Genomic DNA, 26,848 nt, shown 5'->3' with positions numbered 1-26,848 from the left:
AACTATCTTTGCATGTAATTGGGAAGAAATATTATTAAGAGAAAAAATTAAAGTAAAATCTATAATCCTATGATTGTTAGTTTCTAATGTAGTTAGAACAGGTTGCCTGTAAGATATCTATGATCCTAACCAGTTAACATCTGTTAAACACTTTTCTGTGATTTAATTGAAAAAGTTTGTTTGTATCTGTATCTTTAACAGGCCCATAACTATGTAGAGCTTACTTTATTTGCATGATCCTTCACAAGTATTTCAAGATTCAAAGTAATTGAGAAATTCAGGTTGATCTTATATGAACTTATTAAATGCAAAATACATTTGAATATCTCTGTGATGGACTTGATCACTTTTGAGACTAAATGCATCGGGGCAGCTAGGTGGCTCAGTGAGTAGAGCACCAGCCCTGGAGTCAGGAAGACTTGAGTTCGGATGTGGCCTCAGACACTTAACACAAAAACACTAACCCTGTGACCTTGGTCAAGTTACTTAACTTGGTTAAGTTACTTAACAAGTAACTTAACTTAATTGCCCTCCAAAAAGCAAAAAAAAAAACAAAACCTAAATGTATCAAAGTATATCTTTCATAACTAACAATTTATTTGTTGATAATGTTTATTTTATGAAAAAAGGAAGAATGAGACAGTAGAAGACTTCTGAAAGATAAGGAAAGCAGGAAAGGATTGGGGTAGGGGAGGAGGGGCAGGGAGCACCTCTTTGCCTGAAAGAATGGTAGTTTGCAGTGTGTTTTGAGCCAAAGAATAGACTAATGAATAAAAATCTATACCATATTAAATTCAAATCTGCTTGATTCTTATTCTTCTTTAGCCCCACAACAGAAAGGGAAAGAGTGGCTTGAAGATCCAAAAAAGGAATGTTTTCAGTTGCATATTCAAGTAATGCAATTGTACCATATAACTGCAATGATCATTAATTCATCATGAGCCAAATAAACTCAGGCTCAGTTTTTTTCTCTGATGCTGAGAAAACTGCATCTGCCAACATGTGTTTATACAAATATTTGTTAGCGTCAGCAACCTAAAACTGAACAGCTAGATCCACGAACCTCATGTGGATTTCAAGTGATTCTTGCTAGGCCTTGATTCATAAAAATTAACAAATGGAAGCTTGTGGCACAGCTCTGTTTCCTTTTGTCATCCTGTTTATAGGAAAGCTACTTAATATGATAAAGTAACTAAAACTGCTGTAAGAATTGGTCAGAATGACATGACAAATCTAAATGATGAACTCTTGGTGGCAGTGTGGCATTTTTGTGCTTCAGAAATTTTCAACCTAATGCTCGTGTGTGGTGAAATACAGTTTAAGTCATGAAAAAACAACTGACAGATTTCATCTGGGATGATTGAAGATAAATATTTTATATTAATTTTTTATATCTAACACAAATTGGTACTCATTGGGTTTCATATGTATTGAATGAGTTTGATTGTAGAATGAAAAACAGATGACATCTTCCTCACCATGGAAGGAACAGTGGGTTATTGAGCAACAGAGACATCTGCAGTATAGTGGAAATAGTTGGATTTGGAGTTGGCAGAACTCCAGTTAATTTCATGTTTGCCCCTTCACTAGCCATGTGGTCTTAAGACAAGTTGTTGCCTTTCAGACATTTTGAAATATATGTCCAGTTATAAGACAACTCCAAAAGACTCATGATGGAAAGGATATCCTCATCCAGAGAATGCAGATTGAAACAAACTGCTTGCTCTCTCTTTAGTATTTTGTTTTGTTTTGTTCCTTCTTTCTCCTTGTTCATTTCATAGGTTATAATTCTTCTTTACAACCTGGCTAATGCTTAATGCGAAGGTATTTGAAGAGCCTCTATCAGATTACATGCTGCCATGGGAGGGGACGGGGAGAAAATTTGGAACTCAGGTTATTGTGGAACTGAATGTTGTAAGCTAAAAGTAGATAAATTTAATAAAATTTATATATATATATATGTATGTCCAGTAGACATCTTAAACTCAATATGTTCCAAACAATTCATTATCTTGCCCCCTAAAGCTTAAGCTTCCTCTTATCCTAACTTCCCTATTACAGTCAAGGACAACACCATCCATCCAGTCCGTCAGGCTCACAGTCTGGATGTCATCCTAGATTCCTCACTCTCTCTGACTCCCCACATCCAGTCTGTTTCTAAGACCTGTTATTTTTGTAATATCTCTCAATTACACCCCTTCTCACTTCTGACACCGCCACCACTCTGGTTCAGTTCTTTACCACCTCATGACTCAACTATCGCTCTAGCAAGTCTCTTCCTCCTCCAGTCCATTCTCCATTCAGCCACAAAAGTGATTTCCCTAAAATTGAGGTCTCGTTATGTCACACACACACACACACACACCCCTTCCACTCCCCCACTCCCCCACTAAACTCCAGTATCTTCTTATTACCCCCAGAATCAAATACAAAATCCTCTGTTTGGCATTCAAAGCCTTTTTAAAACTGAGTCCCTGCCTACTTTTCTAGTCTCCTTCAGCCTTACTCAGCCACATACTTTTTGATCCAGTGACACTGGTCTCCTTGCTGTTAGACAAACAGGAAACTTCATCTTGCAGATCTGTGTGGTGTTCTGGCTGTCCAGACCTGATACACTCTCCCGCCTTATCTCTGCCTACCAGGTTCCTTTAAGTCCCAACTAAAATCTTGTCTTCTACAGGAAACCTTTCCCAACCCCTCTTAATTCTTCCATCTTTTAATTATATCTTATTTAGCATATATTGTATATATTTATTTACAAGTTGTCTTCCCCATTAGATTGCAAGTTCCTTGAGGGCAGGAACTCTCTTATTTCTTTTTCAATCCCAAGCACTTAAAGCAGTATCTGGCATGAAGTACACTCTTAATGGCTGTTCATTGACTGACTGTCACAATCCATCTTCTCCACACCTGCTGAAATGATTTTCCTCAAGCACAGATCTGACCATGTCACTCTCCTGCTCAATAAACTGCAGTGTGATGCTCTTACCTTTAGAAGCAGATATACAAGCTCCTGTGTTTGGCATTGAAAAGCCCTCACAATCTGGAGCCATCCTACCTGTGCAGACTGATGACATATTAACTCTCTCCTTCGCTCATGATTTGGTTCTGCCCACCTGGCCGCGTTGGTCCTTACAGCACTCTAGGGCCTTTACACAAGCTAACTCCCATGTCTGAGATGCCCTCTCATTTCTTCTTCTCCTCCAAGAATCCTTTGTTTTCTTCAAAGCTCAATCTAAATTCCAGTCCTGATCAACCTCCCCACAAAAATTACCCTGTATTTGTATGTTTTCTATATGCCCTTATATCCATATCTCCATAACAACAACAGCAACAAAAATAATGATATCTAGCATTTGGAGAACACTTTAAGGCGAAGAGCTTTACCAGCATCATCTCCTTTGAGCCTCACAACAACCCTGTGAGATTAATGCTAGTATTATCGCCCTCTCTTACAGACGGAGAAATGAGGATCAGAGAGGTCAAGTGATTTCCACAGTCATATTAACTAGGTCATGTCAGAGGTGTGACTTCAATCCTGTTTTCACCTTATCTCATGTAAACTCTTTTGGGGGAGGAACTCTTGGTTTTTATTTTTCTAACCCTGTCACCGAGCACAGTATCTGGACTATATATAGTAGGCACTTAATAAATACTTGTTGGTTGATTAATTCAGTGGTCCTCACTTCAAATAAGTTTCTGTTCATGGTTCAGAAATGTCATTGAGAACTATTTAATTATGTCTGATAGGAGAATATTGGCCAGATTTATCTAATATGAGACAGCAAATTTAAAGTCAAATATTTAAGTAGATGAACTCCTTTTGGGTAATGTTGTCTCTTTCCGTAGACTTAAAAAAATAACTTTTTTCCCTTTAACAGTATCATCCAGTCTTCTGCTTGTCATCCTTGTTTTATTTAGTTTAGATTGTGAAAATTAGGATAGACTAACATTTAAGTAGTCATAAATTGGTTAGTTTCTTTTTATTTGTACTTTTTTTTTTTATCTTAGAGCCTTTGAAGCCTATATGATAATTACGGTTTTGCAACTACAGGTTACAATTTTACTTTTATTTTTGTTATTTTTTTTATTTTATAGGGATTTGAAGCCTGAAAACATTCTCCTAGATGATCGTGGTAAGTGATGGCATGCCTCCAACCTATAAACATTTAAATCTATTAACAGGATCCTTATTCACATCTTTTTAGACAATTAAAAAGTAATAGATGTAGTGAGTGTAGTGACCAATCACTATTCCTGCTCAGTAGTAATGAAGCGTGCTTTAGAGAGATGATGGACTTGAGGTATAGAATGAGATATACATTTTCAGACACCACCAGTTGTGTATTTGTTTTATTTGACTGTGCTTGTGGCAAGGAAGAACTTTTCTTTTTAGATGTAGTGTTATGGTGGGGAATGAGGATTTAGTGATATAGATGAAAAAAGAAATACAAAAGAGATCAGAGACACATACAAGTAGGACAGTGTTAGTATTACCATCTTAAATTTTATATGTACTTTTTAAAAAGAAACCATCTATACATAATAGAGATTTAGGGTTTCATATACTGACTTCTTTTTCTATTGTTCTTTGTATTGTGAAAATATTTGTGTGTAATAAAAAAAAAAATTGGGGAAAAGATAAAGATTAGATGCAACTTCTAATTAGAACATTAGGTCTACCAAAAGCCTTTCAGTCATTTGAAAACTAATAATGTATCCCCTCCCCATCCCACTATGAAAAGGACAAAAAAAAGGGAAATAATTAAAGACCAAAGGAGAGGGGCAGCTCGGTGGCTCAGTGAATAGAGCACCAGCCCTGGAGTCAGGAGGACCTGAGTTCAAATCTGGCCTCGGACACTTGACACAATTACTAGCCGCATGACTTTGGGCAAGTCACTTAACCCCAATTGCCCTCCAAAAAGCAAAAAAAAAAAAAAAAAGATCAAGGGAGAAATGTTAACTGTTGCTACACAATTACGTATCTCTGAAGCCTCTTGATTTGTAATATCCTATCTTTTCCCCTGTCCCCCACCTTTCTAACACCAACTGGTATCTGTGCTTGCCTGGGCTGCAGAGATGGGGCTCTTAAGGCTCTTTCCCACTGCTTCTAGTGCTTCCATGTTGGCCTGGGCTCTTGCCCATAAGGCATGGTTCACTAACCAGCACAGATAGTTCTTAGGGAGTGTACCCTCAATGGAATGTAGACCTTCTTTTATGTTGGGTGGGTAAGCCCAGCCTGAGTGGAGGGTCCTCCATAGTCAGCCATGCAACAGTGGAGGCCCAAGGAAGCATCTTTCCTAAAACATAGCACACACAATTGAACGAGAGCACTGACTCAGGAGCGAGAGAACCTGTCTTAAAATCCTCACTCTGATGCTTGCTATCTTTGTGTCCTTGGACAAGACACTCACCTTCCCTGGTCATCATCTTTCTTATCTGTGAAATAGAGAGGCTGGGCTAGATAGATAGCCTACCTCTAAGATCCCTTCCAGCTCTAGACTGATATGATCCTGTGATACAATGTACATATTTCAGATATTTGACCAGGACGAAGTACAATGGGATTGTCACCTTCTAATTCCTGGAAATTAGACTTCTTTTAGAACCTGAGTTCTCCTCCATTTTCTTAGCTGCCGTAGCAGATTCTTGTTTCACTGAACTTGCCATCCACCCAAGCCCCAGATCATTCTAAGACTAATTTCTGTCTGGCCATGTCTCCCCTACCTTGCATTTTTGAAAGTGATTTTAGTCCAAGTGTAAGACTTTTAAGCCTGTAAACGCATCTTATTAGATCCAGCCCAATGTTGTAGCCTCCTAACTGCTATTGGCTTCTGACTCTGTTACCTTCTCTTAGCTCTTCCCAGTTATGTATCATCTGCACAATTGATAAGCATTCCATCTCTTCCTTTGGTCACTTCAGATCCCACCTCTGCTGAACTACACAGGGAACTTTGGGCAGATCATTTCATTTCCTTTGCTAAAGAGTTAATCTTACTTTATATGTGCAGATGCACAATAAATTCTAAAATTTATTTCCTTTCATAGGAAATATATTAGCTAGGGGGTATAGAAAGGTTTACTTAAGGTTTGAAAATCCATTCAGTTTCAAAATTCAACATCCTATTGCCAATTAGAAACTGACAGTAATAAGAGAGATATATAACATAGAAATCTCTTACTCCAACCTCATATGTTAGACACCGGTATAATCCTAGCCATATGTAATATAAATAAATGAAACACCATTCCAGGTTTCATTTTCACTCATCCTTCAAAAGGGAATCCTCCAGGGGTGGCTAGGTGGTGCAGTGAATAGAGCACCAGCCCTGTAGTCAGGAGGCCCTGAGTTCAAATATGGCCTCAGACACTTATCACAAAAACTAGCTGTGTGACCTTGGGCAAGTCAACCCCAATTGCCCTCCAAAAAACAAAAAAACAAAACAAAAGGGAATCCTCTGTCATAATTACTTTCATATTTCTGTGTTGTATGTAATCCATTTGTACTTATTAACCAAAGGAGTTAATTTATCAGCCATATTACCAATAAACTGAGCACTTTTTACTCCCATGTAACCTATTCTGTCAGTGAGTAAATAAACACTGTGTTTTGGTTTCTTGAAGTGTTTGTTTACCTGGGTCATGACAGATGAATGGCCAGGCATAATTTACTTTCTTGTTGGTGTTGAAAATGAATTGATGATGTTTTGGTAAATGTCAAGATATTAGTATGATTTTAAATGTACATATTTTAGACTATGAGTTTTAACATTTTTAGGACAAGCTTTGATTCACAATTATTATTTTCTGTGTTGATGTTTTGGTTTCATTTGCTTTTACTTGTTGTTGTTTTTTTAAACCTAAATAGGACATATCCGGATCTCAGATCTTGGGCTAGCTGTGCAGATCCCAGAAGGAGAAACAGTCCGAGGAAGAGTTGGAACAGTTGGCTACATGGGTGCGTGAGATGTGTGTGGTTCTTTAAATTGCATTCACATACATTTTTTTTTTAAAGCAACTGGGATTAAGTAATTTGCTCAAGGTTACATGGCCAGTTATTTCTGGGTGTGCTGCTAAGTATCTGAGCCCAGATTCGATCCCCAGGTCATCCCGACACTGGGGCCGGTGCTCTTACATTCACATACATTCTGTATGAACAAAGACTGTTTCTTTGTATCCCCAAAGATAAGCACAGTGCCTAGTATGTAGTAAATACTTGTTATTTGATTGATTGGCAGGGTAGAGGGAGAGACAGCGTGTGCAAGGCTGGTCACACCACTGATAGCACCTTGACCATCACTTCTCAGACTGATACAGATAGCCCCAGAGCCTTGAGTCTAAGAGCCCAAGGAATAGCACTGTGATCTAGACCGCCATCCTGCTTTCAGTCCTCACAGCCATGATTGAGAAGAGCACCCCTTGTGAAGAAGGGGCCCTTCTGTCCTCACCTCCACCAAAATTACCTGCTGATCCACTAAATGATAGTGAGCAAGCTGATAGTCATTCAGCAAGCATTTCTAAATCATTTGGTTGCCCAGCACTGTGCTAGGTCTAAAAAAAGAGACAGTGTTAAGAGGCAGAACCAGAGACGGTGATGCACATACATAATCCTACATTTTGCCTGGGAACATCCTAGTATCAAATGTGTAGTGTAATCATTCCAGATCGGTTTCATGTTGTTTGAATATTAAAAATGTAAAGTTCTATTACTTTGTTTGAAATTCCTCCAATAACATTTTGTAATACTCCCTTCTGATGTGGAGATAGAACCTTTGGTACTAGGGGGGTATTCCAGTGAATGGTAAGATTTTGGTACATTTATTCTACCAATCTGGAAAGTTTTCAAGTACAGTTCCAGTGATAGACTATGTGAATGTCATTTAAAGACAAGCTTAATTAAGTCCAAAGAGGATTGTTATCCAAGTTAGTGATGAATTTGTGATCCACTGGAACTTTCCAAGACTGTCCACCAAATTGTAAAGGGATTGCCCCCCCTTTGGTGAAGGGAATATCCACGTAGATGAAAACATAAATCCTTTTTAAAGTATTAAAATATTTTGAATTAATTATAAGATAATATTAAATTGTGTGTTATTTTAATTAAAACATTTTTTTCTCTCTCTATTATGTAGCTCCAGAAGTTATCAATAATGAAAACTATACATTTAGTCCTGATTGGTGGGGACTTGGCTGCCTAATTTACGAAATGATTCAGGGACAATCACCATTCAGAAAACGCAAAGAGAAAGTCAAACGTGAGGAGGTAGATCGCAGAGTGAAGGAAGACCAAGAAGTGTACTCCGAGAAGTTTTCAGAGGAGGCACAGTCTATCTGCAGGATGGTGGGTGAAGATATATAGAGGTTTGGAAAATAAATTTCTAATATGCTTTAAAGAACTGTAATTATAGTAGTTTTCTTTTTTAAAATTCAGTTGTATTTTTTTCAGTTCTAAATTCTCTCCCCCTCCCGCTTCTCCACTCACTGAGAAGGCAAGAAAAACAAAGCCCATTGCAAACATATATAGGCACAACAATTCCCATATTAGTTATGTCTAAAAAAACATGTATAATGTACAATTCCCATATTAGCTATGTCTAAAAAAAAAAAGGAAAATAAATTATGCTTCAATCTATACTTCTCCATATGAGGATGGATAGCATGTTTCATCTTGAGTCCTGTGAAATTGTGGTTGATGAGTTTCAAAATCTTTCAGAATTAATTGTCCTTACAGTATTGTTATCTGTTTTCCTGCTTCTTCTAACTTCACTCTGCATCAGTTCATACAAGTCTTTCTAGGTCTTTCTGAAACTATCCCCTTCATTCTTATAACAATAGTTTTCCATCACATTCGTGTACTATAATTTATGCAGCCATTCTCCATTTGATGGACATTCCTTCAGTTTCCAATTCTTTGTCATCACAAAAAGAGCTGATATACATATTTTTGTATAAATGAGTCCTTTTCCTCTCTCTTTGATCTTCTGGCATATTGATCCAGTAATGATATTGCTGGGCCAGGTGGTATGTACAATTTAATAGTTTTTTTACCATAGTTCCAAATTATCCTCCTGAATGATTGAACCAGTTCACAACTCCAGTAACAATGCACTGAGTCTTTTTTCCCCACAGCTTTTCTAGCATTTTTCATTTCCCCTTTTTATCAATTTAGCTAATATCATAGGTGTGAGGTAGCACTTCATAGTTGTTTTAGTTTTCATCTTTCTAATTATTACTGCTTTAGAGCATTTTTAAAATTTGACTTTTGATAGCTTGGATTTTTTTCTAAAAACTGCCTGTTCTTATCCTTTACCATCTATCAATTAGAGAATGGTTCTTATACAACAAAGCCTACTAAGACTTTTCCCCACAATTTCCTTTTTCCCTTCTAATTTTTGCCACATTGCTTTTGTTTATGCAGAAACTTTTAAATTTTATGTAATTAAAGCTACACATTGTACCTCCTATGAACCTTTCTAACTTTTGTTTAGTCATAAACTCTTCCCCTATCCCTAGGGCCAACAGATAATTTCTTTCATTCTCCTTTAATTTGCTTATTATGTCATCTTTTATATATCTAAATGATGTATCCATTTGGAACTTATCTTGGTATAGAGTGGGATGCTAGTCTACACCTAGTTTCTGCCTGACCATATTCTAGTTTTTTCAACAATTTTTGCCATACTTTGACTTTCCCAAGACACACAGACTCCAAACCCAGATCTTCTTCCTTTGTCCACTGCTTTTCTATAACATTTGAAAGAATAAGCAGAAGCTGATTTTATCCCAGTCATAACAGTGTTAGAGTTGGAGGGAGTCTTACAGGTTATATGGTCTTCCATATTTCATAGATGAGAAAACTAAGGCTAAGATAAGTAAGTTATTTGCTCCAAGTGTAGTAATTGACAGAGCTAGAACATGAAGCCAAACTTTCGTGACACTATTGCCAGGGTTCTTCCTAATACAACATACCACTTAGCTCAGTTTCAAAAGATTTGTTAAAATTAAAAGAAGTGGTACAAGTATAATCCTATAAGCAAATTTATTTTTTTTAAGAAAATAAGTTTATTTTTATAAGCATTCATTACCTTTACTACTGTCTCTTCCCCATTTAGCAATTTAAAAAAAAAGAGCAAACCCTCAACAAATATACATGGTCCAGCAAAACAAATTCCCATGTTTGTCATGTCTGAATATATACATATCATTTTTTGCATTCTTACGTCCATTGATGTCTCTAGCAAGAGGTGGGTAGTATATTTCATCTTCAGTCCTAAATGCTCATGATTTATCATTGAACTGCTAAGTGTTCCAAAGTCTCTGAAAGTTATTTATCTGTATAAATTGCTCTCCTTATTCTGCTTGCTTCATTCTGCATTTTATCTTCCCAGTTTCTTCTAAAACTATTCATTTCTCATCTCTTATGGTGCAAATAACATTCCATTACATTCATCTACCACAATTTGTTTGGCGATTCTCTCTTAGTAAATTTTCAACAATTTTGCTTACTACCTATAGAAACAATATAATTCATATGAAATTAAATATGAAGCATTTAATAGAAACTGGCAATACTATGATTTTTCTCTGCCTCCCTACAAGAATACCTAAGAAGTAATAAATGAAATGAGTAGTATTCATTGCTTACTCTCTGTTCTGTCTTACACCACAAAGTAGACTGGGCATTGCCTGTGTAACTGCATTTTTTTTTTGAGGACCATCATTCTAAAGGGGCAAAACATACCAGTCCAAGTTCGAGGTATCATTTTCCAGGCTAGAGGTAGACATGTGGATATGATATTCCAAAGGCATGATCTAAATATGAGATCAAAGTTTCATTAAACAAAATGAATCTCAAATGAGAGAGAAACAGTTTTAGATAAAGATATCAAAGATTACCCCAAATCATGGCAAAAATTCAGGATCATTTCTAGGCAGAGCAAACAGGGAAAGAAATGAAGGGGAAGTGAGATTAGGAAGAGAAGCAGGTCAATGTAATAAGTGAGTGGCAATTTTTGTAATAGAGGTACAAGAGGAGGAAAGCTCCCAATATTGCCAAGATTCCTTGACGCCCACCCAAAGGGAAGCTGATCAAGAGGCTTAGGAAGATCCTCTCACAAGACTGATCTGGCCAGGTTCCAGTTGACTTCAAGGACTTATTTATCATAGGTATAGCAATATATAAATTATTGTATGTGCTTTTATGTTCACCTCCTAGGAAACTTGAATTTGCCTAAGGGATGTGATTCTATGTTCTAAGGCATCTCTCTATGAGAAATCCAAAGAAGCTCTAGGGCCATTCCTCAGATCGCACTTGGAAAGGAGTTAATATTTCCTTCCCTCTAAAAGAGTCAAAACCTTGTTCCAAAATCTCTATCCATGATGTTATTGTCATACAAACATGTAGGCAGCTTCCCCATCTTTTTTTTGTATTAATCAGATACATGGGCCAACACAGATTTCAAAAGGATACAGTCAGGATATTAATAATATGAGTAAACACTAACCATTTTTAACTAGAGAGAGGCATATTGGTTTCACCTTCTGTCTCTTCCTCTAACCAAGAAGGAAACCAGATTGGGCCCAAGAAAGACATCCCCCCAGTTCTGATTACCACCCTCCTATAACCAGAGTTTACTAGAGTCCTTGAGGTTGCTAGTATCCAAAGATCAGAAGATGCACTCAACCCTGAGCACCATCCTTCTAAGTCTGCACATGCAGAAGAATGACGCAAATCCCAAAACCAAGTTCAAAAACTCACCGAACTTGTAAACTCAGAGACAGTATCTGTTTGGCCATTTCCAGAAATCTGGTGTCTTTATGGCCATACTCTCCAAGTTGCAACCTAGGAGCCAATGAGTTAAACTAGCTAATTTAGTTTACCTAAATTTTTCTAATCTAATCTAATCTAATTAGTCCTTGTTATATAAAGCATTTTTAGGTAAAGAATAAGAATGAAGCTTTTTGTAGGATAGTTTTTTCTTCTTCATTTTCACTTTTTTTTTTAGTCTAGCCTTCTCATAGTCCAGGTTACGTTTTAACATTGTAGTTCTTTAAATTGTTACCTTCAAATATAATCTAACACAGCTAATTCATAGTAAAGGCAAGAAGGCCTTTCAGTTGTTCACAAGTCCAAATTTTAAAACTTAAGCATATTTTATATTTAGAGGATCTCTTTGAACAGATTTATAAAAGAGCGTATTTGTTTATGATTTGTTTACAAATAGTGTCTCAGAAGTACTTAGTTATTTTCTCTTCAGTAGTATGAACATTTCCCTACTTATTTTAGCACTGTTACTTAATTAGCAAACCCTTACTTTATAGATAATACTTCAGCAGTGTCTATCTGAAATATCACAAATTCCAAATTAGTAAAGTCTGAATTAATATTTGATACACTTAGAAATTTTCCTCTTTTTGTAAGGATCATTAGGGTCTATTACATTTATTCTAGAGGAGTTTTCTAAGATAAAATACTTTAAATTTTAACCTGAAGAATTAAATTGACCCCCTTGCTTCTCTTTTATGCAGTTACTTGAGAAAGATCCAAGAAAACGATTGGGCTGCAAAGGAGAGGGAGCTGCTGGTGTGAAACTGCATCCTATTTTCAAGGACATTAACTTCAAGAGACTAGAAGCAAACATGTTAGAACCCCCTTTCTCCCCTGATGTAAGTATAAAATCTTACTCAGGACCATCATTCATCCATGAACATAAATACAATACTGCATTGAGAATAGACCTCTCCCCTTATGTAGACTGTTCCTCTAAAATGAGATCTTTCCCAACGGAAAACAAACATACATTGAAAATTACCCAAAATTGACATATAAAAAATAAATATGCATTTACTCTAAAAGTTTTAATTTTTTTTAAATTCAGATAGATTTGCTTCATCCTTATCATGCTTTTTATCTTTCTCACTGTTATCATTATTTTCCTCCTGAGCCAGAAACATATGGGTTCACATTCTTATCTATGTGACCCTGGGCAATTCTGGAAGGCCGTAAGTTGCAGAGAAATTGATGACTTATTTGGGGAGGAGGGCTTTCCTCAGTGGAAGTTTCCTATGCCAGACTAATCTATATCCCTATTACTAATGATAGCTAGCATTTATATATAGTACTTTAAAATTTATAAAGCACTTACATTTATTATTACTATGATAGAATTTAATCCCTTTTAACAGTAGTAGAAAAAGAAACAGTAATAGGACCACATGCATCAATTGAATTGAAAAAATTTTTCAGACATTTTCAGCTAGGTGAAGCTTAGCTATTTCTCTTTCATACTTGATGACTTTTTCTGTATCGATGTTCCTTAGCATTCTAAAGACTTCTTCTTTAACGAAGGAAATAAAACATGTTGTTCTACCTCTAAAGACCAGATGCATCAGTGACACAGGTTGGTCCCTTTAGGTGTTCCTAAATTCTGGTCCTTTTATAGTGATTAAGTTTTTTCTGTTATTTTGTTTGATAAAACGAGGGCTTCTAAAATGATTAAATACTGACTATAAGGTATGATTTTCCTTGAAGAGAAAAATTTGTTTTCTCATTAAATCCCAAAAGAGAGTTCCAAAAATTATGTCAAAAAGGGTAGTGTCGTTCAAGATGGTGGAGCAGAAACAGGACTTCTGCACAGCTCTGGTTCCCACCTCCTCCAATTCATGTAAAAGTTGACTCTGAACAAACTTTGGAGCTACAGAACCCACAGAATGACACAGAGAAGCTAACCTCCCACTGAGGACAGCCCGGCAGGCCGGCAGGAAGTGGTCAGCACAGTGCTCTGGGAGCTGACTCCAGCCCTGCACGAGCTGGAGGTTTTAGCCCCAGGGCCTGACCAGCCACTGGTTGGAAGGACTTTAGCTAACCAGCAGCTGTGGTGGTTTCCAAAATTATCAACCCATAGATGCTATGGATAAAATGAGAGGCCAGTGCAGTGTGGATTTTGGGATCCGGTAGTTTGGGAGTGCAGTTAGGCTTTTTCCCCTGGAGGGAGAAGCTACTGAGGCGCCGCAGCCATGCAGCCACAGCCATGTGGCAGCTTCACCTCCTGGCCTGCAGATTGTAGGGGGACCAAGCGACCAGTCTGAGGGGTGACAGCTCTTGTTTTAAGCTGCTTGGATCTGGATTGTAGTCCAGGGTAGAGGTCCTGGGGTATGCGACCAGCTTGCCAGAGCATGTGGAGGCTTCAAAGAGGGCACCCAACTAATACCTTCGGCAGCTGAGAAAACCCCAGTGATTGAGATAAAGCTGTCCTGTCTGATAGCAGAGTCCTACTGTGGCCAAAAAACCCAAAACTCAATTAATTGAGTGGCAGCCTGAGCAAACAAGGGAAGCAAAACAAACAGAGCAACCCAACTTTACACTATTTTGGGGACAAAAAGGATCAAAGCATGAAACAGGAGGAAGACAGCAAAGTCAGAACTCCTGCACCAAAAGCTTCCAAGAAAAATATGAGCTAGTTACAGGCCATAGAGGAGCTTAAGAAGGATTTTGAAAACCAAATAAGAGAAGTGGAGGAAAAATTGGGGAAAGAAATGAGAACAATGCAAGAAAGTTATGAAATGGGATTCAACAAACTGACTGAAGAAAATAACACCTTAAAAAATCGACTAATTCAAATGACAAAAGAGCTCAAAAAGGCAATGAGGAGAAGAATGCCTTAAAAAGCCAAATTTGCCAGATGAAAAAAGAATCCCAAAAGCTCACAGAAGAGAATCATTTCTTCAGAATTAGATTGGAGCAAATAGAAGCTAGTGACTTTATGAGAAATCAAGATACTATTAAACAAATCCAAACAAATGAAAAAAGGGTAGTGTCATTCACTGGCAAAGTGGAGTAGAGAGAACGCAGAAGTTAGAGTCTGAGGCCTAAAGTTCATTTACCATCTGGGCTACTTTGTTACATAACTGACCTCAGGCAAATCTCTGGCCCTTACTTTTCTCATTTGTGAAACGAGGACATTGGACTAAATGATCTCTAAAATCCCTTCCAGCTCTTAAATCTATAATTTTATGGATAAATGTGTCAGCTTTCAAAGTGACTTACTTGAAGAGGGCAACACTCATGTTGCCATGATAAAGAAGGCAGGGCTCAGGGCAGCTAGGCAGCGCAGTGAATAGAGCACAAGCCCTGGAGTCAGGAGGGCCCGAGTTCCAATTCAGCCTTGGACACTTAACACAAAACTAGCCGTGTGACCTTGGGCAAGTCACTTAACCCCAAATGCCCTACCTTCCCCCTCCAAAAAGATTAAAAAAAAAAGACAGTGCGATTGATCTGTGGCTTGGTAAGGCAGCAAGCTGTTGCCAGTCTCCCTAACAAGGGCACTAATCTCCCTTCCATTCTTAGGTACCGTGTTTCCCCAATAATAAGACACTATCTTATTATTTTTTTTGGACAGAAAAACACCAGAGGGCTTATTTTCAGAGGAGGGCTTATTTTAATGAACATTGATAGCAATTTTAATAAACAGGTAAATGTGAACAAAAAAATGTACCTTTATTCAATAAGCAAATCACTGGGGAAGAACAGGATGACGCGCTCACTGCTGCAGCTCTGATTGGATGCAGCTCGGAGCGTGGCGTGCATTTCACAGGCGGGGGGGAACGGTGCATACAGAGGGTACCGTAGTGTAGCGCAGGGGATCACCTTCACTACAGTAGCAATCTCAATTGGGCTTATTTTCGGGGGAGGGCTTATTTTAGAGGAATCTTACACAGTAAGGGGAGGGCTTATTTTTGGGATCGGTCTTATTATCGGGGAAACACGGTAGCACATAAAAGCAGGAAGACCCAGACCCACTGGATTGATGGTCTCACCCACTATACTTGCAGTATAATGCTCTCTCCTGTCTCTTCTTCCCCTAACAAAGCAGAAAGCAGGGTGGGGCCAGTAGTGAGCATCCCCACATTTCTGGTTACCCCCCACCTGCAGCAGCAGCCCAGAGAATCAGAAGGGACATTAATCCCTAACCACCACCATTCCTCCTTCCTCATTTCTCATCCTTCTGCCCTTTGGCATGAAACCACATGAAACTCATATGAAACTTTTCTCCAAGATCACTAATGATTTCTTAGTCCCTAAGTCCAGCAGCCTCCTCTCAGCCCTCATCCTGCTTGACCTCTTTGCAGCCTTTGGCACTATTGACCCTTCCTTCTTCATGGATGTCCTCACCTGCCTGCAGTTCTTGATGGTGTTTCATCCTGGTTGGCCTCCTACATAGATACTCCTTCTCAGCTTTCCTTTGCTGAGTCGTTATCCAGGTGTATTCCAGGGCTCTATTCTGCATCTCTGTTCTCATACTCAGTGATGTCATTAACGTCCATGGGTTCAGATTTGTGAAACAAAAGCACTACTTTATAACCCAGATAATTCTTTCTTAGGGACTAAATTTTGACAGCGTCATTCCTCTTGTAAGAAGCACCAGTGACTGCATACTGTCTGTAGGATACAATACAGACTCTTCTGCTGGACATTGAATGCCCCCATTGATTCCACATTACTGGCCATTGGAGGCCGTGCCCTCCAGCCAGGCATTTTGTTGGATTTCCCGGTGCACAGTGTTCCATCTTCTCACCTCCACCTCTTTAGAATCACTGCCTTCTAAAAGCTCAGTGCATGCCACTGCCAAATACAAGGAAGTATGCCTGCCCAGTTTATAAGTACTTCCTACAACCCACCAAAAACGACTGTGTCCTTTGTGTTTGCTTTATATTTACTTATCTGTGTATGTGCTGTTTTCCCCCAGTAGTATACAATCTCCTTGTGGACAGAAGCTCTTTCCTTTTTATTTTGGTATTCCCAGCACTTAGTACAATACCTGGCACATAGTATGTGCTTTATCTAATTTGTTGTGGTTTAAGTTCACAAGCCTTTCCCAGTTACCTCTGTATTGATGACTCCCAAGTCTAGTCCTAGTTTCCTGAATTCTAGTCCCCTCATTATCAAAAGTGGAACATTTCCATCTCTCTGTCCTATATGCCAAATGTCCTTTGGACATTTCCTGACCAAAATAGACACAAAGCTGTTCTCTGCGCATTTCCTGCCAGGGGCAGTGCCATCATCTTATTGGACATCTTTGTTCCTAACCTTAGGTTCAGCCTGGGTCCTTCTTTTGCTCTCACCCACCAAATGTCATCACTTGCCAAGTCTTAATCTACCTTCACACTGTCCTTTATATCTACTCCTTTCTCTCCAAGCATACATCTCCTACCCTAGTGAGACCTTCCTCACCTCTGGTTTTTGACAATTATGATAACCTTCTAATTGATCTCTCTGCCTCTCTCTACTCCAATTCCATGCTCTATACAGCTGCCAGAATGATTTTTGCTAAGAAATAGATCTGACCAGGTCCTTCCCTTGCTCAGAAGCCTCCAGTGACTCCCCATTTCCTTTAGGATAAATTCCAAACTTCAACCACCCTTTCCAACCTTAGATCCTTCCTTCATTATGTTCTTACTCATTGTTCTCCAACCTCAGAGTGCCACAGTTGCCTTAAGTGCATTTATACAAGCCATCCCTGAAGCCCCTGTGCTTGAAATATACTACCTGCTCATCTTGTCTTTCGGGAGCCCTTTATAAACCCTCTTCCTCACACACTCCTTCCATCTTTTTGCAATTCCAGAAATCTTGCTCCCCCAGCATCCCCGATTGTCCTTCACTGTAGAAGATACACCTCCTACACCTTGCCTTGCCCCCCCAATCTCCCCTTACACACACACATTGAAGCTAGTAGGAAGAAACAAGTATCTTCCTTCCTCTCCACAGCCACTTCTGCTTCTTTCCTTGAAAAATACAAAACATCCGTGCCCTCCAGGGGCAACCGCTATTGAGGGGGAGGGGAGAACAATATATGTGCCAATCAGCACTAGAAACTGGACTGAAGAGAAGAAAATGGCTCAGGATATGCCTTGTATGGAAGGAGACATTTAGAAGGAAGCTGTGGACTCTGAAGGGGAAGTGAGAAGAAAGCATATTCCAAAGAAAGCAGCTTGTCCTGAGGCACGGCCTGGGGAGAAGGAATGGTGTGTCTGTTTGGCTAGAAAGTGAAGTGTGTGCAAGAATAGCATGTAGTAAGCAGCTTTAAATTCCAAACAGAAGAGTTGATGTTTTATCCTAGAGCTCAGAGGCAGCTTCCTGTGTCAGGGAGGGACATGGTCGGACCTTGTTTTAGGGCCGGCAGCTGGCAGCTGGGAGGAGGATTGTTTAGAGGTGGGGAGAGACTGGGACCAGAGATCTGTGAGGAGCCTCCTGCAGTGGTCTAGGAGAGAGGTGATGAGTGCCCCCGGCCATGGAACCTTTTGAGGGGGCCAGAGGCAAGAGTTGTAGAGGCAGAATCAACAGGGCTTGACTGGGCAGTACATTGGTAAAGGAAAAGAAAGAGTTATGGGTGACATCAAAGCTCCAGAATGAAGCAACTGGACATATTTAACCTTGAGAAGAGGAGTCTTGGGGAACTGGGTAGTGTGCTCACGTCTTTTGGGGCAAGGGTTATGGAGAGAGGCGCTTGACTTGTTTTGTTTGACCCTCTATACAAAACCAGGAATGATGGGTGGAAATTGTAAAGAGGCCAATTTAAGGTAGAGGTCAGGGAAAATTCCGCAGAAGTGAAATGGGCTGCCTCAGAGTGTGCTGGGCTCCAGAGGATTGTTCAGGGACTAGTGGTGGAGGGTGTTGTCACGGGGTTTCAATCCAACTGGATGAGGCCGAGTTCTCTTTGAGCTCTCAAACTCTGATTTTGTGGAAGGATCATGGTGCTCTCAACAGAAGTTGTGAAGTTAGGAATAAGAGAGGTTGTTTAGGCAAATGTGCTGAGTCCTCCGTAGGAGATGTTGAATTTCATATGCACAGAGTTTGAGGCAGGGTGTACAGACACATCTTTGAATCACACACATCCTTCCTCCTGTCTTGTGTTATATTTGTCTTGTAAGTATCATGTAAGCCCTAAGGCAGGGACAACTTCACTTTTATCTTTGCATCCAAAGTGCACTTAACTTAGGCTTGAAAGAATCTTAGCCTTCTCTCATAGATCACGAGCATCAGCAAAATTTTCTTTCATAACATCACTTTGTTATTAAGTTTTCTTTTTAAAAATTCAATATGCAGACAAAAAATACAAATATTCGTTGGATCGGTATCTGAATTCCTACCCTATTTTGTGGGTGTAAGTGGTCTGTTTCTGCCATGGAGCATATCTGTTTCAGTGAATATATCTTGATTCTAATTCCTGAGTTCATTTTCCATGCCACCAATCCCAGAAACATAGACAGAGTTGTGCAATGTCTTTTCCCCCAATCTGAGCCTCAATTTCTTTATTTATGAAATGAGAGCATTAGATCAGATCTCTTAAGAGCCTCCAGTTAATTTAATTCAACAAATATTGGGTGACAGAGTGGATAGAGCGCTGGGCCTGGACTCAGGAAGACCTGAGTTCAAATCCAGGCTCTGACAGTAGCTTTGTGACTTTGGGCAACTGACTTGACCTCTGTTCCTCTCTGTTTCCTTCGCTGTAAAATGAGGATAAGAATAGCACCTGCTTCACAGGGTTGTTGTGTGCCTCAAATGAGATCGTATCTACAAAAGACCTTAGCACAGTGCCTGGCACATAGAGTAGGAACTTTGTTTATACTTCATTCTTTCCTTTCCTTACACATGAGAGGCATTCTACCAGTTGCTGGGGATGTAATAATAGATACAACACAAAAGCTGCTCTCACAGCACTTTTAGTCTAACATAACAAGGAAATGTACGCAAATAACTGTGGTAAAGGGGACTGAAATAAGTGCAAAAGAAAGGCCCAGATAAAGATTTTGGGGAAGTTTGAAGAGAAAGATCACTTTCAGCTGGCAGAGACTGGGAATGCTTCCTGGAGTCATCGGAATCTGAACTGGACCCTGAAAGGACCACAGAGATTCGGGGTAGGACACTGTAAAAAGGTGCAGAAAAGGAGAGAATGAGATTATTGGATGAATGACAGTCTAGTTTGACAAGTACATCTATTACATGAAAGGAAGAGTAGGCAGGGACTAGATATAGAGGCTTTGAAGAACCATTTATACTTTGGTCAGCAGGCTATAGGGACTTACTGAATGTTTTTGTGTAGAATGACACGATCAGAGTGACACAAAGATTACAAGGGTCACTCTGTGAAGGATGGAAAGAAGAGAAGACCAGTCCAAAAATGAGTTAAAAAGCTATTTGTTTTAGTAATCGAAGCAACGGAATGTGCAGGCCTTATATAAAGCAGTAGTACTCTTGCACACATACAATAGAGTCTGAACAAACTTCTCAGAAAAAGAAATTCAGATATTTGATAACCATATAAAACTGTTTCAGATCAATAGTAATAAGACAAATGCAAATAAATTTAAACAACTCTGAGTTTTGCCTCATACCCATCAAATTGGAAAAGATGTAAAGGACTGAAAGAATCAATGCCAAAAGGCCTATGGGAAGTCAGGCACACTAATGATACCCTTTTGGTGAATCTGTGAATCCATTCAGCTTTTCTGGAAAGTAATTTGGAACTATATAAGAAGTCCCTCAACTTTTTATATCCCTTGATAGTATGGCATCATTGACAGAAAGGGAAATCTCCTATGAATGAATGGGGAGGAAAGCCTTTACTAAGTACTTAGTCTGTTCCAGGCACTGTGCTAAATATGAGGAACACAGCTCGAGAAACAAGATAGTCTGTGCCCTCAAGAGGCTCATGTTGTAATTGGGGAAGCTAGGGGGGGGGGGGTGAGCAATGGATGCCACCCAGAAGGGTTCAGCTTCAGAGCTAATGGAAAGACCTAATAGCACCTAAGGTGTGGCCATATGCACCTGGCAAGTCCCAAAGTACTTGGTGGTAGAGCAGATAGTAAGACTAATTCAGAGAGCATAGTAACAGAGAAGATGGTAATACCTAGGTATTCATGGTAGTGGTAATAGATGCCCTGCTCTTGAGATTATATAGATGCCATATCTGCCTTGCCTCTGACCACTGGGAAATGGACCCAAGGACCAGAGTAGAATAGATCTCTTCAACCCTCAGCGGGAGTGTCACTGGGTGGGCACAGGGTGTTCAACATTCAGGCAGAAGTGGGAACAGTGAAAATCACTCTTTTTTTTAATAATAGTATATATATATATGTACATATATGTGTACATATATATATATTTAAACATTTGATTTTAAAACTTTGAATTCCAGATTCATTCCCTTCTTCCCTTGTCACCCACCCTTACTGGGAAGATAAGCAGTTCAGTATAGGTTGTACATGTGTGGCTAATGCAAAACAATAACATAGTAGATATATTGTAAAAAGCTGACCATATTTCCCTCCCTCCTATTCCACCTCCCACTTGTTCTATTCTCTGCTTTGATCCTGTCCCTTTTCAAAAGTGGGTGCTTCCAACTTCCCTCCCCCCAGCCTGCCCTCCCTTCCATCATCCCCCCTCTCATTCCCTTCCCCCTACTCCCCTGTAGGGTGAGATAGCCTATTTAGTGTGTATTTCATTCCCTCCCCAAGCCAAATGCAATGAGAATAAGGTTGGCCCATTCCCTTTTGCCTTCCTATTCTTCCCCTCCATTGTAACCATTTTCCCTTGCCTCTTCTATATGAGATAGTTTACCCCATTCTCTCTCTCCCAATCTCCTCTCATTATATTCCTCTCTCACCTCTTAATTTCACCTTTTAAGTATCATCCCTTCCAATTCAATTGGTCCTGTGCCCTCTATCTATGTATACCTGTAAACATATATGCACAATTCACATATGTATTCAAATGCCCATATATTTCTATATTTCTATTTATATTTCTCATATATTTCTATTCCCTTCAACTATTTTCATACTGAGAAAAGTTTCATCAGTTACAATTATTGTTTTTCCATGTAGGAATGTTAATAGTTCAATTTGATAAGTTTCTTATGATTTCTTTTCCCTGTTTACCGTCTCAGAAAAGCACTCTTTATGAAAGCAAAAACAGAAGAAAAAGAGGGAACACAGGTGCCCACATTTGGAGAAGGACTAAACAAATTGTGTTATAGTAATAAAATAAAATGTTATTGTGCTATAAGAAATGATGAATATGAGGAATTTATAGAAACATGGAAAGATATAAACTGATTCAGATAAATAAAAACAAAAAATAATGTGTACAATTACTATAATAGTTTAAACTAAAACCACACAAAAAGGAAGTCAAATCAGATAATTCAGCATCCAGTTTTGGTCCCTTTCAATAGAGGGACAGAATGTGGCATTGGTCTCATGCAAAACTTTATAGTTTTGTTTTGCTGTACCGTTTTACTTTATTACAAGGGAGGATTCAGTGAGTGTGTGGGGAATATTATGGGAAAGGACTCTGGTGTAAAAATCAAGACATCAATAAAATTCTAAAAATAAATAGCATATGAGCATCATTTTGATGGTGATTAGACCACCTAAAAACACATGGCAACAATATAATTGAATATGGAAAGAAGTATTTCTATATATTTATAGCTATATAAATGCATTTTTAAAGTCATTTATCTTCATGAATTGCTTAGGTTTCTTGATACAGCGTCGTACTTAGTTTCCTTTGAAACTATAAAGGGAAGCTTTCACAGTGTTCAGAGCCCTAGATGATTTGTCCCCAAATTCCTTGCTATAGGGAGCCATGCTAGTGACACATTATGGACTTTCAAATGGAATAATATATCTACAAAAGAAGGAGTGGGTGAGGCTAGGTGGCGCAGTAAATAGAGCACCGGCCCTGGAGTCAGGAGGACCTGAGTTCAAATCAGACCTCAGACACTTAACACAAAAACTAGCCGTGAGACCTTGGGCAAGTCGCTTAACCTCAATTGCCCTCCAGAAAGCAAAAAGAAAGAGTGATGATATCCAGACCACAAATCTGAAGAAAACTTTTGGTGCCTAGGATTTATCAGCAGGACAGATGGAAAGTCCCAGGGGACCTTTAGTTGAAGGCACAGGGCAAATAAGGCCCGGTGCCAAGGGGAGACACTTCTGTTCATTCCATTGTTTGCCACTGAAAATCCAGCTGATGTGAGTGTCATCTCATCCAGGCATAATGGCCAGCTTGCTGTCTTGAAATTTGCTATCGATAATACACCTGTTGCTCAACATTTAATACCTGGTGTCTACACTAATCGGATCCAGGTGCTTTCCAGAAGCCTCACCTCTCAATGACTGCTGATAGCCAGCCTTTGATGGAAACATCTTATGTTAGCACTGTGCAACACAAAATCTTCACTTCGTTTTGTGGACACGACCATTCTGCACTCAGTGTAACAGGGAGTTTACTGCTCCTCTGCTTGATGGGTAGAAACTACCACAGAGGGGCCTTCAGTTTTACTCCAAAAGCACTTACTTATTAGTGCTGAAATATACTGAAGGAAGATAAACCCCAATTTCTTAACAAAACAACACCCAAGTGAGTTTTCTTAAACGTTAGTACCATGACCCTCAAGATGTGGTCTGCAGACTACTCTTGCTCCATAGATCGCGCTTCTGCCAGAGAAGAATATGTTGGTGTGATGACTGGATTCTCTGCTAGTTCAAGCAGAAACAAAGTGGAGATTGTGTGTGCCCTAGGTTAAACATAGCTTGAGAGTACTGGTCACAGTTTGTATAAAGAATGAGACATACGAGCGGCTAGGTAGTGCAGTGAAATAGAGCACTGGCCCTGGAATCAGAAGGACCTGGGTTCGGATATGGTCTCAGACACTTGACACAAAAAACTAGCCATGTGACCTTGGGAAAGTCACTTAACCCCAATTGCCCTAAAAAAAAAAGGCAAAAAAAAAAGAATGAGACATAGCATACCAGTAAAGGAAGCAGAGTAAGCATGATGGAGATCCCTTCTCCCCAACATCAGACATCATACCTTCTGCCAACTACAGACTTGCTAACTGTGAGAGCTGCCCAAAAATGCAATGGATTGTAAAGGCAGGTGGTGAGTTCCTTAAGAATGGAACTAAAGCTCTTTCCCTTCTCTCAAGATGGCGGACAAAAATCACTCGAGGAAAAGAAGGTGAAAAAAGGAAAAAAAAAAGAGAACAAAAAGGAAGATGTAGCTGAAAAGGTCAAAAAGCCTTGAAAGCATTGCAGTTGGAAGCCAGTCCTGGACAGAGGGATTGGTAGATATTCCAGGTCGGCAATGTATTCCCGAAGAGCCATGTACAAGCGGAAATACGCTGCCCCAAAAACCAGGATTGAAAGAAAAAGTGCCTGCTACTCTCTCAAAGCCTGTTGGTGGTGATAAGAATGGAGGAACTTGAGTGGTAAAGATTCTCAAAATGCCTAGGCATTACCCTACTGAGGATGTGCATAGAAAGCTGCTAAGTCATGGCAAAAAGCCCTTCAGCCAGCATGTGAGGAGACTTCTAGCCAGCATCACTCCAGGCACCGTTCTGATCATGCTCATTGGCCAACACAGGGGCAAGCAAGTGGTTTTCTTGAAGCAACTGGCTAGTGGCTTGGATCTCTGACTATCAACCGTGTTCCTCTCAGAAGGACCCTTCAGAAATTTGCCATTGCCACTTCTACTCGGGTTAACCTTTCAGGTGTGGAAATTCCAAATCATCTTACAGATTCTTACTTCAAGAATAAGGGACTCCGGAAACCTAGACACCAAGAAGGAGAGATTTTTGACATAGAAAAAGAGAAATACGAGATTACAGAGCAGCGCAAGGCTGATCAGAAAACAGTAGACTACCAGATCCTACCCCAAATCAAGGAAATTCCTCAGCTCCGTGGCTACCTGCGTTCTGTCTTCTCCTTCTCCAATGGAGGAGTTTATCCTCACAAACTGGTGTTTTAAATGCCTTGCAGAATACACTTATTAAAATATTTGCAATAGCTAAAAAAAATGAAAGAATGGAACTAAATTGTCAGAGAGAGCTGTTGTAGCAGGAATTAATACTATAAGTGACCTTCCGAAGTCTTATTTAGTGATTCTACACACTACCCACCCCACCTGCCTCTCCTCCATCTATAGAAAAAAAAAAGTCAAGAATCTGATGGCCGGTGTCAGAGGCCATGCCCCACAAGAGGTTTCTAGGTGATGTCAAGTTGCTGGGAGATAACATCCAGGGGCTCAGACTAGAAATGAGGGGAAAAAACCCAGCATTTCTTTTTTTTTTTCCCAATTACATGTAAAGATAGTTTTCACCATTCACTTTTATAAGATTTTGAGTTCCAAATTTTTTTCTCACTCCCACTCCCCTCCACAAGATGGCAAGCAGTCTGATATAGGCTATACATGTACAATCATATTAAATATATTTCAATATTAGTCATATTGTGAAAGAAGAAATAGAACAAAAGGGGAAAACTACAAGAAAGAAAGAAAAAAGAAAATCATATGCTTCGATCTGCATTCAGACTCCATAGTTCTTTCTCTGGATATAGATAGCATTTTCCATCATGAGTCCTCTGGAATATCTTAGATCACTGAATTGCTGAGAAGAGCTAAGTCTATCAAAGTTGATTATCACACAGTGTTGCTTTTACTGTGTATAATGTTCTCCTGGTTCTGCTCACTTCACTTAGCCTCAGTTCATGTAAGTATTTCCAGGTTTTTCAGAAATCTTCCTGCTCATCATTTCTCATAGCACAATAGTATTCCATTACATTCATATACCACAACTTGTTCAGCCATTCCCCAATTGATGGGCATCCCCTCAAATTCCAATTCTTTGTCACCACAAAAAAGAGCTGCTTTAAATATTTTTGTATATGTGGGTCCTTTTCCCTTTTTTATGATCTTTTTGGGATAAGGACCTAGTAGTGATATTGCTGGATGAAAGGGTATGCACAGAAAAACCAGCATTTCTAACTAGAGAATTGTTTTGTTTGTACCATTTAGGTCATTATAGAAGAGCATCAGGTAAATTGTGTGAAATTTTGTTCTAGCTTTAAAGTGAATTTTTAAAAATACATATGTATTTTATATTCAAAATATATTAGTTCAAGGTAAATGAGCAATTATGGAAGTATTAAAGAATTTCTTCTCTTTTCTGTACACAGCCACGTGCAGTGTATTGTAAGGATGTTTTGGATATTGAGCAGTTCTCGACAGTAAAAGGAGTGAACCTGGATACTACAGATGATGATTTCTATTCCAAATTTGTTACAGGTTGTGTCTCCATCCCCTGGCAAAATGAGGTACTGTACCCTTAATTTAGGTCAGTTTAATAGCTAAATGAAGGGAAAATGTCAGTTTATCTTAAAATTTCTTTTACCCAACTAATATCACCAAAGGGGTAGGGGCAAGAGGTATACCAAATCTATAACCATAAGAGTGCCGCAGTTAGCAATTGACTAGAAACATGAAAGCTTCATTTACTGTACTTTGTATAAATTGGAGCAGATGGTAGCCATCTGTTTGCTTAGCTCAGGATGATGGAGAATTGCCCGCAGAACCTGTAGCCTCTCTAAGGCTTATTTCTACAGTAAAGACTAGGAATCCATGCTATGTCATAGTTTTCTTTGTGGGTATGTGTATTCTCTGAAAGTGTACCTTTATTGATGAGAGAGAGATTTGTATCTAGGTAAATAATTTAATGTATTTGTGAGGAAATGATATACTATTTTAATAATGTTTTTCAAGTGATTCCAGAGAGATTTTACACCAACCTTATCTGTATTAGTATATACTTTTTTTTTATTTATACAATTAAGGAAATGTTCATTATGAAACCATAGAAAATAGGAAATAATAGAAAAAAAATTTGAAGGATCCAGGAGGTACTTCAATTCAACAAATATTTATTAAGGATATGCTATATGCAAAGAACTATGCCACGTGCTGGAAGTGAAATAAAATCATTAAATAAGACAGCAGGTGTGCTTT

The 26,848-nt window shown here is 39.0% G+C and overlaps 1 protein-coding gene across 4 annotated transcripts in view; it reads left to right on the top strand.

Moving 5' to 3' along the window:
* Positions 1-26,848, top strand: part of GRK4 (G protein-coupled receptor kinase 4) — a 141,172-nt gene that overhangs the window by 106,618 nt on the left and 7,706 nt on the right. For 3 of the 4 annotated variants that reach the window (XM_069070738.1, XM_069070746.1, XM_069070742.1), the window contains 5 exons: positions 4,099-4,136; positions 6,869-6,958; positions 8,133-8,341; positions 12,529-12,666; positions 26,023-26,160. In XM_069070738.1, the coding sequence (XP_068926839.1) occupies positions 4,099-4,136; positions 6,869-6,958; positions 8,133-8,341; positions 12,529-12,666; positions 26,023-26,160 (613 nt within the window). The remainder of the gene's footprint in view (positions 1-4,098; positions 4,137-6,868; positions 6,959-8,132; positions 8,342-12,528; positions 12,667-26,022; positions 26,161-26,848) is intronic. The other variant, XM_069070748.1, reaches the window with a different exon arrangement.

The sequence above is a fragment of the Petaurus breviceps genome, unplaced genomic scaffold (assembly GCF_028583685.1).
Source record: "Petaurus breviceps papuanus isolate PSGF00001 unplaced genomic scaffold, PetGlider_PUasm1.0 140, whole genome shotgun sequence".
NCBI lineage: Eukaryota > Metazoa > Chordata > Mammalia > Diprotodontia > Petauridae > Petaurus > Petaurus breviceps.
This window is presented reverse-complemented; position numbering and strand designations above follow the sequence as displayed.